This window comes from Dipodomys merriami, unplaced genomic scaffold, assembly GCF_024711535.1.
Source record: "Dipodomys merriami isolate MVZ:Mamm:240054 unplaced genomic scaffold, mDipMer1.0.p SCAF_12, whole genome shotgun sequence".
NCBI classification, from domain to species: Eukaryota; Metazoa; Chordata; class Mammalia; order Rodentia; family Heteromyidae; genus Dipodomys; species Dipodomys merriami.
Window position 1 is genome coordinate 1803204 of NW_027202493.1, and position 12198 is coordinate 1815401.

At 42.7% G+C, this 12198-nt stretch overlaps 1 protein-coding gene across 4 annotated transcripts in view; it reads left to right on the forward strand.

Moving 5' to 3' along the window:
• Positions 1-7006: 7006 nt before the first annotated feature.
• Kat6a (lysine acetyltransferase 6A) overlaps positions 7007-12198 on the forward strand; it is a 118940-nt gene continuing 113748 nt past the window's right edge. For 3 of the 4 annotated variants that reach the window (XM_070016085.1, XM_070016089.1, XM_070016087.1), the window contains exons 1-2: positions 7007-7086; positions 9490-10399. In XM_070016085.1, coding sequence (XP_069872186.1) covers positions 9800-10399 — 600 coding nt within the window. In that variant the 5' untranslated portion in view covers positions 7007-7086; positions 9490-9799. Of the gene's footprint in view, positions 7087-9101; positions 9233-9489; positions 10400-12198 lie in introns of all 4 variants that reach the window. The other variant, XM_070016086.1, reaches the window with a different exon arrangement.

Here is a 12198-nt window from a genome sequence, read left to right on the forward strand (position 1 = left end):
CACTCAAGGATGGTGCTCTACTGCTTGAGGCACAGCTTTACTTCTGGCTTTTTGATGGTTAATTGGAAATTAAGTCTCATGGACCTTCCTGCTGGGGATGGCTTGGAATTGCCATCCCCAGAAATCAGCCTCCTGAATAGCTAGACAGCAGCCACTGGTTCTTAGTTCATTTCTGGAATTTTTTTTTTGCTGAGAAATAGTTCTAGATAAATTTTTTTAAAAATTCAATAATCTTAAGCTATTTTTTTCTCTTGGTTGCATAGATTCTAGTAAGAAGCCTAACGTAATTGGTCTTCATTTCTTTATGTATAATGTCTTTTTTCTCTGCCTGATGGTTTTATTTTTTCTATTGATTTTCAGTGATTTTTACTGTACTGTTTAGGTCATTTGTCAAGCTCTTTTTTATTTGAGGCAGTGTCTTGCTTTATACTCCAGGCTGGTCCAGATTTTTAATCCTGCTGAGTGGATTACAGGTATAAATCACCATGCCTGGCTTCATTTTCCAAATTCTGAAGATGCATGAACCAGAGAGCCTGATGTGATTACAATTTTTCCTTTTGCTTTGTGTTCACCAAACTTGAATTTGTGTGCTTATATTTTTATTGCATTTGATTCCATTTCAGTCATTATTTCTTCAAATCTCTCACTACCTGTAATATAGGGAGATTCTTTTAAGTTTTTTTTTATTGTAAAGATGCTGTAGGGAGATTCTTTTTCAGTACTAAGATTAAACTCTCCTGAGGACTAAGACCAAAAGTATTAAAAGGTCTTTTTATTGTGGCTGGTGGAAACAAGCTCTCTTTCCAGGCAGGTAGGAGCTTTGGGAATTGTTTTGCCTATCTCTTTTTGCTGTTTCTTTGCAGCAGTTAGTTTCCATTTTTTTCCTCTCAAATATGTGCAAATCAATACACATTCAAAGAATAAAGAAGATCCTCTGTATATATCTGGTGTTCAACACACATGTAGCTTCCCCTTTTCTAGTTTGCCCTTAGCTACCTTTACCCTCCCTGAATGTTGGTATTGCCTCCTAAAGTCAAAAGTATTGCTGAGCTTTGGGCTCCCTTGCTCCCAGGTCAAAGGCCTACAAATCATCTTAAGGCAGGAGATTAACCAAACATGGCTCCATTATTTTATTTGCTTTTCTTCTTTTAGTGGCCACTGGCTAACATCTATTTATTATTTGATGTCTAAGAATCATTGTATCATCTACTGTGCCAGTTTTTCTGTGTGTGTGTGTGTGTGTGTGTGTGTGTGTGTGTGTGAATATAGAGCCAAATTCATCTCACTCTCAGAAATTCAGTTGGAGTAGGTCTGGTCTGCTGAGACACAGGTGCTGTTAGAAACTACATCTGGATACCTGAGGTAAGCCTTGTTCAGACATTCTTTTATTTCAAAGCAAGTCGGACCTTTTCATTTAAAAGAAACGTTTTCTGTTTCTGAGAAAGATGTGTGTTAAGAGTGTTTAAGTCAACTAGGGATTCAGCTGAAAACAATTAGGACAGCCTGCTAGTATATTAAACAGGCATCGGAAGGCACCAGTGAGCTATTGAGGCAACCAGAGCTTGCAAAGACACTATCTAGAGGAGAAACTATATGCAGGGGTAAGATGGCATTTAGCAGTAACTTTGTCCCTCCAGGAAATTCTGGGCATTTGTCCAGTATCTAGATTTTGGGTCAGAGTAACAGAAAGAGGCTCCAGAAGGCAAAGACACCAGTGGGAATTTTGTCAGTTTGGCAGAGTTGGATGAGACAAAATTTAAGAGACATGAAGGGCCAGATTCCTGGAGAAAAAGGCAATACTTTGCTATTTTCCCTAAAGTCATCTGCCAAATTCTTGTGTGTGTATATGTATATGCAAACACAATATGCAACATGTGTACACCCATACTGGGGCTAGAACCTTAAGCTCTCCCTTAACTTAATCAATCCTGGCATCCTGTCATTTGAGCCACTCCTCTAATTCCCACTAATTGAAAATAAGAGTCTCTTGGATTTGTCTCCTTGGCCTGGTTTCGTATTGGGATCCTCAGATCAAAGCCTTCTGAGTAGCAAGGACTACAGGTGTGAGCTACTAGTTTGCAGCTCATTTGCCCAATTCTGAAGATGCACAGAGAGAAGGCTAAGAAGCTGAGGAAAAAAGAGAAAAGCGGGGTAGTGTTTTGACAATCTTGTAGTTCTAAGGAAACAAGATTAAAATGTGGTATCTATTGGGATGCATGGGTCCTAGGGAATAAATGAAATTCTCATTTGGAGCCTCTGGAGGATGATGTTCATCAAAACAGCAGCAAAAAGGAGTGAGTTAAACCTTGCCAAAATTCAACCTTAGGCTATATAACCTCTAATTGAGTTGGGTGATTGGTCTTCCCTATTAACTACTTTGTAGATGACAAAGTTGAGCCTTTTTTCTGGATGAACTTAATATTATCCAGGACCTCTACAACTTTCATACTCAATGTGTGGATTTGCATTAGTAACTAACAGGTAAGCCGGAAGACAAGGGCTGTGGAAGAAGGGTTAAAAAAAACCAAAAGATCAGTGCAAAGAATATACAACAGAAGCAGACCCTCAGAAAACCAGTTCTTGTAGTGATCAGCAAAAGCTTTAAAATCACTAGGATTTATATGTTCAGGAAATTTAAGGTAAAGGTAAATACATAAACATTTAGCATTTTCACCAAATAAACTGAAATTTTTAAAAAATCTGAAAATTCTACAACTTAGAAATATGATCAAAATTAATAACTCAAGAGCTGAAAAATGTAGAAAAATAACACTTGTGTTCAAAGAGAACAAAGGAGATAATGATAACAGGAAATGTAACGGGTTTGTAATAAACTACATAAAAATTAAATTTTTCCTGGCCCTGGTGGCTCACATCTGTAATCCTATCTAAGCAAGAGGCTAAGATCTGAGACCAGCCCAGGCAGAAACTGCCCATGAGACAATTGGTGAGACTCATCTCCAATTAACCACACACACTAAAGCTGGAATTGGATCTGTGGCTCAAGTGGTAGAACCTTGGGGAAAAAGTTCAGGACCAGAGCCCAGGCCAAGTTCAAACCCCAGGAAACTCACCACTCCCCTTCCCCCCCAAAAAAATCCTGAAAGGAAAAGAGAGATGAAGAGAGATAATGATTAAAAAATGTCCTAAGAAAGATATACCTCTAATCCTCGCTAACTCAGGAGGCTGAGATCTGAGGGTCATGGTTTAAAGCCAGCTAGGGCAGAAAAGTCTCTTAGCTTTTGGGTCAGTAGAGGCTAGAGGTCTATTAAGCTTAGTGACACATTCTAAGAAGTTTATTAGAACATTGTCAACTATAAGATTTAAGATAATTGACTATTAAAGGGTCTATGTAGCCCATGATAAATTTTCCTCTAAGACCTACAACATTCCAACTCTGTAATTATAATGGTCTAGTCAGCCAAAGTTATGCAGTATGCAGGATGTTTAATATAGATGTACTTCAAGAATTTTTAGTTCAGAGTCATTTCATATGACTTCTAAAGTCTTAGAAATCCTGAGAAAAATGATAAAATTGCCTTTGAGTGGAAGAAGCCCAAAAAATGTTGTAATCTTCAAAACTGGTAAAAGAATATATCAGGTAGTAGAGAGGATTAGTGGTATAATCAAAATAACTAATTCAAAAGACAACAAGAAAGAACATATATATATTATAAAATAGATGAGCCAAAATATATCAGGCATAAATTTAAATTTGCCAATAATTTTATTAAGTGTAAATGGAGTAAAAACTTTTCCATTGAAACCAGGCCAAAGCAGTTAGTATTTTAGGTTGACCTAAACACTGCTTAAAACACAGTTATGGTATAACATGTGGAGGAGATGGGGACAAACAAGTCGTTTAAGGATTCAGGTGGACCTGTTGCAACAATGAGAAGTACAAAATGTCATGTCAAAACCAGCTTTACAATGTCGGTGTGGGGGGGGAGGGGGGTATAATTGGGTGGGGGGAGGGGGGAGGCGGGGAAGGGAAGTGAAGGGTAAACAAAGGAGGAGGCTGCAATGCTTGGTAAGAAATGTATGCATTATCCTGCCCATGTAATTGTAGCCCCTCTGTACAGTATGTTCTCAAATAAAATAAAATACAATTAAAAAAAATAAATCAATACTTTAAAATAAAAAAAAAAAACAAAAAAAAACACAGTTATGAAGGAAAGTTGAAAAGCTGGTTCTTAGAGTAAAATATGGAAGAGGAAGTAATCTTTAGTGGCTCACGTTAGGGCTGAATCTCTACCAAAAAAAAAAAAATAAACAAAAAACAAAACAAAACCTAAGAAAAGTGTTAAGAAAAATAGTGCCTTTGGAGTTTAGATTGTCTTTTTTATTTTTATTTTTCCTTGTTGGTCATGGGGCTTGAACTATGAGCCTGGGAAGATTATCTTTTAATTTGCAAAAAGATGGGGATTTTTATCTCTGCTGTAGAATTTAGGAAGAGCTCTGGAATGTGTCATTTGGTTTTGAAGATAAAAAGCAAATACTCTTTGCAGAAGCTGTTGGAAAGTTCTAGTGTGCTTTGTTGTTGCAAATTGTTTTAAATTTTTAGTATTGTGTGTTTAAGGTCCTGTTTGGTCTTTCCTCAGGGATCCCCATGGCTAGTTTCCATCCAAATTATCCCCAAAGCAAACACAATTTGCTTCTGTATCATTTTTCTTTTGAACATTACAGCCTCTAATGTCATAGTATTTCATTCTATTAATGTTTTACCTATCCTCTTTGGAAATAAGAAATTTGCCTTATGCTTTTGAGAATTTTGTCTCCCTCTTCCCCACCAAACTCTTTTAATTATAAATAGGCCCCATTTTACTTGAGACTATGTCTGATTCATCTAGGAAAGGTGCCCTTTTTGATAGTATACCTTACATTCACAAGAATAGCTTATATCTACCAGAGGATGATTTAGTATCTCTCATCACAACATATCATCAGTATCAGAATATTTAGTTGACTGATCCCTCTTCCTAAAATAAAGGCTTCCCTGACCCCCTTTCTGGTTTTTTTTTTGGCAACATTGGGCTTTGAACTCAAGTGCTTCACACTTGCTACCTACTTGGGCCAAGCCTCCAGCTCCTTTTGCTTATTTTTATCCTCTCACGTTTTGTTCAAGTGGACACGGACTATGATCCAACCATTTGCTTTCCTTTTGTAGCTGGGATGATAAATACATACCACCTTTTTTTTTTCTGTTCAGGTGAGATTTTCATAAACTTTGCCAAAGCTGACCAGGAATGGAAATCCATGTAATCTCCACCCCCAAAGTATTCAAGATTACACGTGTAGGCCACCAGTACCTGTCTAAATTTTTTTTTTTAACGTTCCTTTTATTGGATGACACAGGCCACCTACCATACCATGCAGAACATTTCATCTAAGGACTAGAACAGTGACGGGCTACAAAGATAGGAAAACTTTGCATTGAGGAGGTAAAGTGAGGTGGCAAACTTTTTGTTGTTGTTGTTGGTCATGGGGCCTGAACTCTGGGCCTGGGCACTGTCCCAAGTCAAGTGCTCTACCATTAGAACCACAGCATCACTTCTGGCTTTTTCTGTTTAGGTGGTGCTGAGGAATCCAACCCAGGGCCTCTAGCATGCAAGGTAAGTATTCTGCCACAGAGCCACCTTCCCAGCCCTGAGGGCAGCAACTTTCTAAGTGGCTTACAGAGTGTTCTTTCCTTAGAAGCAAAGGGTATAGTATTTTGCCAGACATCAGAGAGGCAAAAACCACCATGAACACCTTTATCTGGGAATAAAGTTATAAAAATATAGATAAGAACTGCACAGTAAATTCCCTGTTAATGGAGGGAAAGCTCAATCCTGCAGAAGCTCAGAAAATAAAAGTATCAAGTTTAAGGCCGCGAAAGTGGGAGGTCCTTTTCAAAAGACAAAAAATGCGACAAAATAAGGTGGTGCTGGGGAGTGGTCCAGGCGAGGGGGGGGGGGACAAAACAGATAAAGGTCCGGTGGCAAGCAGCAGACGGGCGCTTCCAAGTACAGTATTTAGCATCTACTGGGCGAAGGAGGAGGAAATTACGAAGAAAGGAGAAAAGAAGAAAGTTGACTCAACCTCTGAGTTTCTAGATGAGAGACAAGACAAAGACACGCGCAGCTGGAGGAGCCCAGGCGGGCCGTGGAAAAGGGCCACTTGGGGGTTCAGCCATGACCCGGGACTGGCAGCGCCGCAGCGTGGATGGCCCGAGACCCGCGGAGGCTCCACGCGCGCACCGGCTGTGTGACCTTGTCCCAGTCGGTGCGCTTTCCCGGAACGCAGGCTCGAGAGACTGCCCGTCAAGCTCGGCCGCGCCGGACCGTGGCAGCTCTCGCGGCTGCCGGGGAGGAGCTCCAAGTTCCTGCTCGCTCTCTCTCCCGCTTCTCGCTGCCCGCACCCGGGCCGCGCGAGGAGGAGCGAGGCAGCTTCCACGCCGCCCCGGCTCCGGGCTCGCCGAGGGTGCGGCGAGTGACGGGGTGGGGAGGCTCCGCGAACTGTAAACACAGACGCCGCCGCGAGTTCCCAGCCGTCTAGCTACCGGATTTCAGGGCCGCCCCGAGTCACCCCACCCAGGCGCAGGCCCTCGGTCCCCCCCCCGAGCTGTGTGACTGGGGGGGGCGGGGGCGCCCTCTCGGCCCCACGCCCGGCGTCGGCCTGACCTCAGCGCGTGAGAAAGGCGAGCGGCAGCCCCCAGTCGCTGGCCTCCGGCCCCAGCAAGTCCTCCTCCCACTTTGGCTTTGGCCTTTTGTACCGGCCCCACGTGACCCTCCGGGCCCGCTCTTCCCTCCTGTTCCGCCCCGCCCTCCGGCCTTTCCCGGCGTTCGGCCCCTCTCTTCCCGCTCTCGGCTGCCCTCCTCCCGAGCTCCCCCTCCTCCTCCCGTCGCCTCCCGCCCTGGCTGTTCCCGCTCCCTCCCTCAGGCAGCCGTTCCCTCGCGACGCTCCCCTCCCCCCGCGGCTGTTCCGCCGCCTCGCCTCCCCTCCCCCCGGCTGGAGCTCACTGTCTCCAAGATGGCGGCCGTGTCAGTTTGGGGCATCTCCGCGGTCCAGCCCGGGGCCCCGGGACCCCGGCTCTCTTCTTCCCCGGTAAGTAGTCGAGGAAACACCCCTGGCTGTCCCCGGCCGTCGAGCCCGAGGTCGAGCCGCTCTGGGGCTCGCTCCGCCGTCCCGCAGGGTCGGCAGGCGGCTGCAGGCCCCGCCGCGGCCTGCGCCGCCTCCCGCTGCTCTGCGCCAGGCCTCGGGCTTGGGCTCCGCGGCCGCCCCCTCGCGCCCGGCCGGCGCCCGGCTCCCCCGCCTCGGGCCCGCGCCGCCCCCCGCCCCGCGCTCGCGGCCCGCCGCCCCCGCCTCCTACCCCGCCCCCGCCGGCCAGCCGGGCTCTGGAAGCTCGCGGTGGCGGGCGGCAAGCAGCCAGGCCTCGGAGCCTCGGGCTGGCTGAGCGGCGAGCCCGCTCTCCCTCGGGGGCGCGCCCACCGTCAGCCCCACCTGCGCCGGTCGCCCGGCCTGGCTCTCCGCGCTCCCGGCGCGCACCTTCCGCGCCTGGTTAGGGCGCGGAGACCCGAGCGGGGCTGAACGGCAAGTGGGTGACAGGCTGGTGGGTGTTGTGGTGCGGAGGAGGCAGCACGTGTGGTGTTGTGTCTGTCGGGCTGTCAGCCCCGGCGCCGGGTTGGGAGGTGGCGGGCTGCCTGTCAACCTCAGTCGCGTTGGACCGTAGTTGCCCAACCTGTCAAGCGCCCCAGCAACCTGTGTGCCCTGCACGCCTCCTGCGAGCCGGTCCCTTGGAGCTTAGGTTTTGGAGGAGCTGGAGATCGGGGAGACGGTGCTCTGAACTCCACGTGATTTCATTGTTAACTTACTCTTCGGGTTCTGTTTCCAAATGGAAACAGCGGAGCAGCCCATTGGCAAGCTGCAGGCTTGTGGCGTTTCAAGTTTTTAAAGTTTTCTCGCTCTTTAAAAAGAGAGCGCGAAGATATGCTTGGAGGTGGGAAATAAGGACGCTCGGGAAGGACTGTCAGGGGAGCCAGTTGGGCTTTCTTTCTGGCTGCCGGTGTACTTTCTGAGAGTTAAGGTTCAAGTCCTGGGCATGTTTCCTTCCACAGACCTGGAAACTGATGAGAGTCCCAGCCAGCGAAACAATGAGTGGCTGTCATTCATCCTGTACCCGCGAGCTTAATCGATTAGGTTGTGCCCAGCATCTTAACCCAGGATGTAGCTTCTCATATAGCTTCTCATTATGTAATGCCTATAATACTCTGATTTCTATCCTCTTGAGACCCTCACCAGCATGAAGCAAAGTTTTCTCAGGGGGCTTCTTTTTACTCGGCTAATTTTAGAGTAAGTCTTGGCTCTGCTTTGAGTGTTTTGCTTCAGTCTTTCTTATCAGAGTTATTAGTATTATCTCCTTCCTAATACCTACTAGATTTTTCTCTTGCTTAAATTGTGTCGAAGAATAGTTGGTAGGGGACATTTTTTTCTAGCATTGTTCATATTATAATTAGTGTAGATGCTCCACAGAATAATAGAAGTTTTTTAAAAAATAAACTTTGTTTTGGAGGCAAAGGAATAATTTGGGTTCACAATCCATTTCAGTGATTAAAAATGCATGTCTGGGTTTTTTTTTCTATGAGAAAATTTTAGTTAAACTAGAGAGGCAATATATTTGTATGCCTTTGTTTTATTATTAGTGTTCACTTTGAGACTGCCAGCTTGAATTCTTTTACCAAATTCATTTTTCTCTAGGCTCACAAATAGCCTATACATTTTTTCTGCTCTGTACATTTGATACACGGTATGTATATTTAATTCCAATGATTCTAGAAATTTGCTAGTTGTTTCTCTCTTCAGTATATATGTAGATAATAGTTAAAATTTAAATGAAATTGGATTATTTTAAAAAGCACTTTTGCACTGGGCTATTTTTAATGTTTTTATTTCAATGAAAGCAATAATTTTGTACTTCTGTTAGGAATTCTTGTCGGTGATTCTTGTATTTCCTGTTCTTTTAATTTATGAAGTAGTTATAATCTCAGTATTTTTCTTACTATTTTTATCCACTGTATCTGGAGTTTTGAAAGATGAAGTATTCACTGTTACTTTCATTGCAGGATTCTTTCTACTAATCCACATACTTGTTGAAGTGCTGAATAGTTTTTTGGGGAAAGATGTGGAGGAAGAGTTGAAATTCATAGACTGATGAGCAGAGATTGCAGAGGACAGAATAGCCAGCACCCCTCTGGTTAGTTGTAGCTTAAGGTCATTTATAGACCATCTCATTTTGTTTTCTCATTGTATCCCTCTTCCCCTTTTCTGTTTTGCCCTAATGATTTAATACATTGGTTACTTTGGAATGTTAATAGAAATGTGTTAAAATTCTTTAAGAGGACTGCTCAACAAGCACTTTGCTATTTAATTGCTTTTAAAAGGATGTTTCAACTTACAGCTTATTTGTAGAAGTCTTGATAGAAATTTGACATTGTTCTAATTGTTTTACAGGCATAAGATGTACAATTTCTGCTCTGAAGCAGGGAATGAGATGAATGGAATTCTTACAACTTTTCTATGAAGAGACTCATGTGTAGTGCTATCGAGAAGTTTGAAGACATTTCAAATAATCAGTTGGTTTGGTTTCTAACGTAGAAGTGGGAAGGCATTCTATTTTGTGAAAGGAGGACTGAGGCCAGAAAACTTGTATGCTATGGTTAACTGGTTACTAGCCTCCGAGGATCTTGTTTTCCATGGTGTGAAACTTACTCAGCATCAAGATAAGGGATAACGACTCTATGGATATACAGAATCCTTCACCATGGTAAAACTCGCTAACCCGCTGTATACCGAGTGGATTTTGGAGGCCATCAAAAAAGTGAAGAAGCAGAAACAGCGTCCTTCAGAAGAAAGGATATGCAATGCAGTGTCCTCATCCCATGGCTTAGATCGAAAAACTGTTCTAGAACAGTTAGAATTGAGTGTTAAAGATGGAACAATTTTAAAAGTCTCAAACAAAGGACTCAATTCCTATAAAGATCCTGATAATCCTGGGCGAATAGCACTTCCTAAACCTCGAAACCATGGAAAATTGGATAATAAACAAAATGTAGATTGGAGTAAATTGATCAAACGGGCATTTGATGGCTTGGCAGAGTCCAGTGGCTCAACTTTAAAAAGCATTGAACGCTTTTTGAAAGGTCAGAAAGATGTGTCTGCATTATTTGGAGGCAGTTCTACCTCTGGCTTTCACCAGCAGTTACGATTGGCTATCAAACGTGCCGTTGGCCACGGCAGACTCCTTAAAGATGGACCTCTTTATAGGCTCAACACTAAAGCAACCAATGCTGATGGGAAAGAGAGTTGTGAGTCTCTTTCCTGTTTACCTCCAGTGTCACTGCTTCCACATGAAAAGGATAAGGTAAGAAATGTGTATTCTTCAGTGTTCACAGAGCTGATGAGAATAACATACTGCAAATTTACATTTCTGGAAATTATGTAGAAGTTGTGTTCAAGTATGTGTTCAGGAACTTTTGTGAAGTGCTTCCTTCTGATTTTTTATTGATGCGTTCTACCTATGAGAACTTAATAGATGTTAGTCTGGTACTTTAAAATATTTGGTATAAAATATTTGGTATATAAGCTTTAAGATATATAATGTTGATATAGCCTCAAGACCATGTTTGGCTTAGAAGTAAAAATTGTTCCGTGTGCTGGTGGCTCACGTTCGTAATTCTAGCTACTCAGGAGGCTGAGATCTGAGGATCATGCTTTGGAGCCAGCCACAGCAGGAAAGTCTGTGAGATTCTTCAATTAATCTCAAAAGTTGGAAGTGGAGCTATGGTTTAAGTAATAGAGTCCTAGTCTTGAGCAAAAAAATCTTTGGGAAGCCCCGAGTTCAATCAAGCTCCAGGCGCAGCTCTAGCGCAAATTAACAAAATTGATTTAATATTCTTAGGGTCCCTAATTACTAGAAGTTGATGAGCTTTCAAATGGGAGGAATTTGAATTTGAAAGAAGTAGATAACTTAAGAATTTTCTTTTTTTTCCATGTTTTTTATGTTATCATTAGACAGAAATTAGACAATTCTTATGACCTATAACAGGATACTAAGCAAATTTAGCAATTTTTATTTCTAGCTGTTTGTTTTATAGCTTTCTATCATGTATTACTTTGTATATGATGAAACCCTAAACTTAATGAATGAATGAATTTTTTTCTGCCAGTACTGGGGGTTGAACTAGGGCCTGGGTGTTGTCCCTTAGGTTTTACTACTCAAGGCTGGCATTCTATCACTTGAGTCACACCTCTACTCTTGGCTTTTTTTGCTAATTAATTAGATATAAAAAGTCTCATGACTTTTTTTTTTTTTTTGCCTCAGCTAGCTTTGAATCTTGATCATCATATCTCAACCTCCTAAGTAGGTAGGATTACAAGCATTAGCGACCAGCATCTGGTATAAACATTTATTCGTGATACCAATAGTTAAGTGGGTCAGGATTTCTTCAAACAACTAAAAGTAGAATTACCCCGTGATCCAGCTAATACCACTTTTGGGCATCTAACTCAAAATATGACAAGTTAGGATATAGCAAGACATTTGCATACCCATGATCATTGTTGCACTATTCATTGTAGCTAAGTTATGGAATCAGCACAGATTCCCTACAGTGAATGAGTGGATCAAGAAAGTGTGGCACATATATGCAATGGAATTTATCAGAAAGATTAATGTTATGTCATTTTCAGGGAAGTGGATGGACTTAGAAAACATTAAGTGAAGTAAGTCAGGCTCAGACAAAACAGAGCATTTTTATCTCATATGTGGAAACTAGATAAAAAATACAAACATCCATAACAAAATATACAGGGTTTTATGCACATACCCAGAAATAAACTGACTAAATGATGGTACACTTAGGAGATGAGTCCAGTAATGTAACTCCTGAACAATTAACAAACTATTTAACAAAATGAATACCAGGAAGGAGTAACATGTTGGCATGGGAGAGGGAACCAAAGGAAAGGGCACATGAGCAGAGAGAGAGTGAGCAAATGCAGCCATTTATATTCAATATACATTACCCTCAAGTTCAACTTTTACATAAAGATGAGAGGGGGAAAAAAAGAGAGAACTATTTAAGGGGTGACATTGATCAAGATGTACTTATAACCTGACCTAGGGAATTTTAACCTCCTTGTATAACTACTTAATAATAA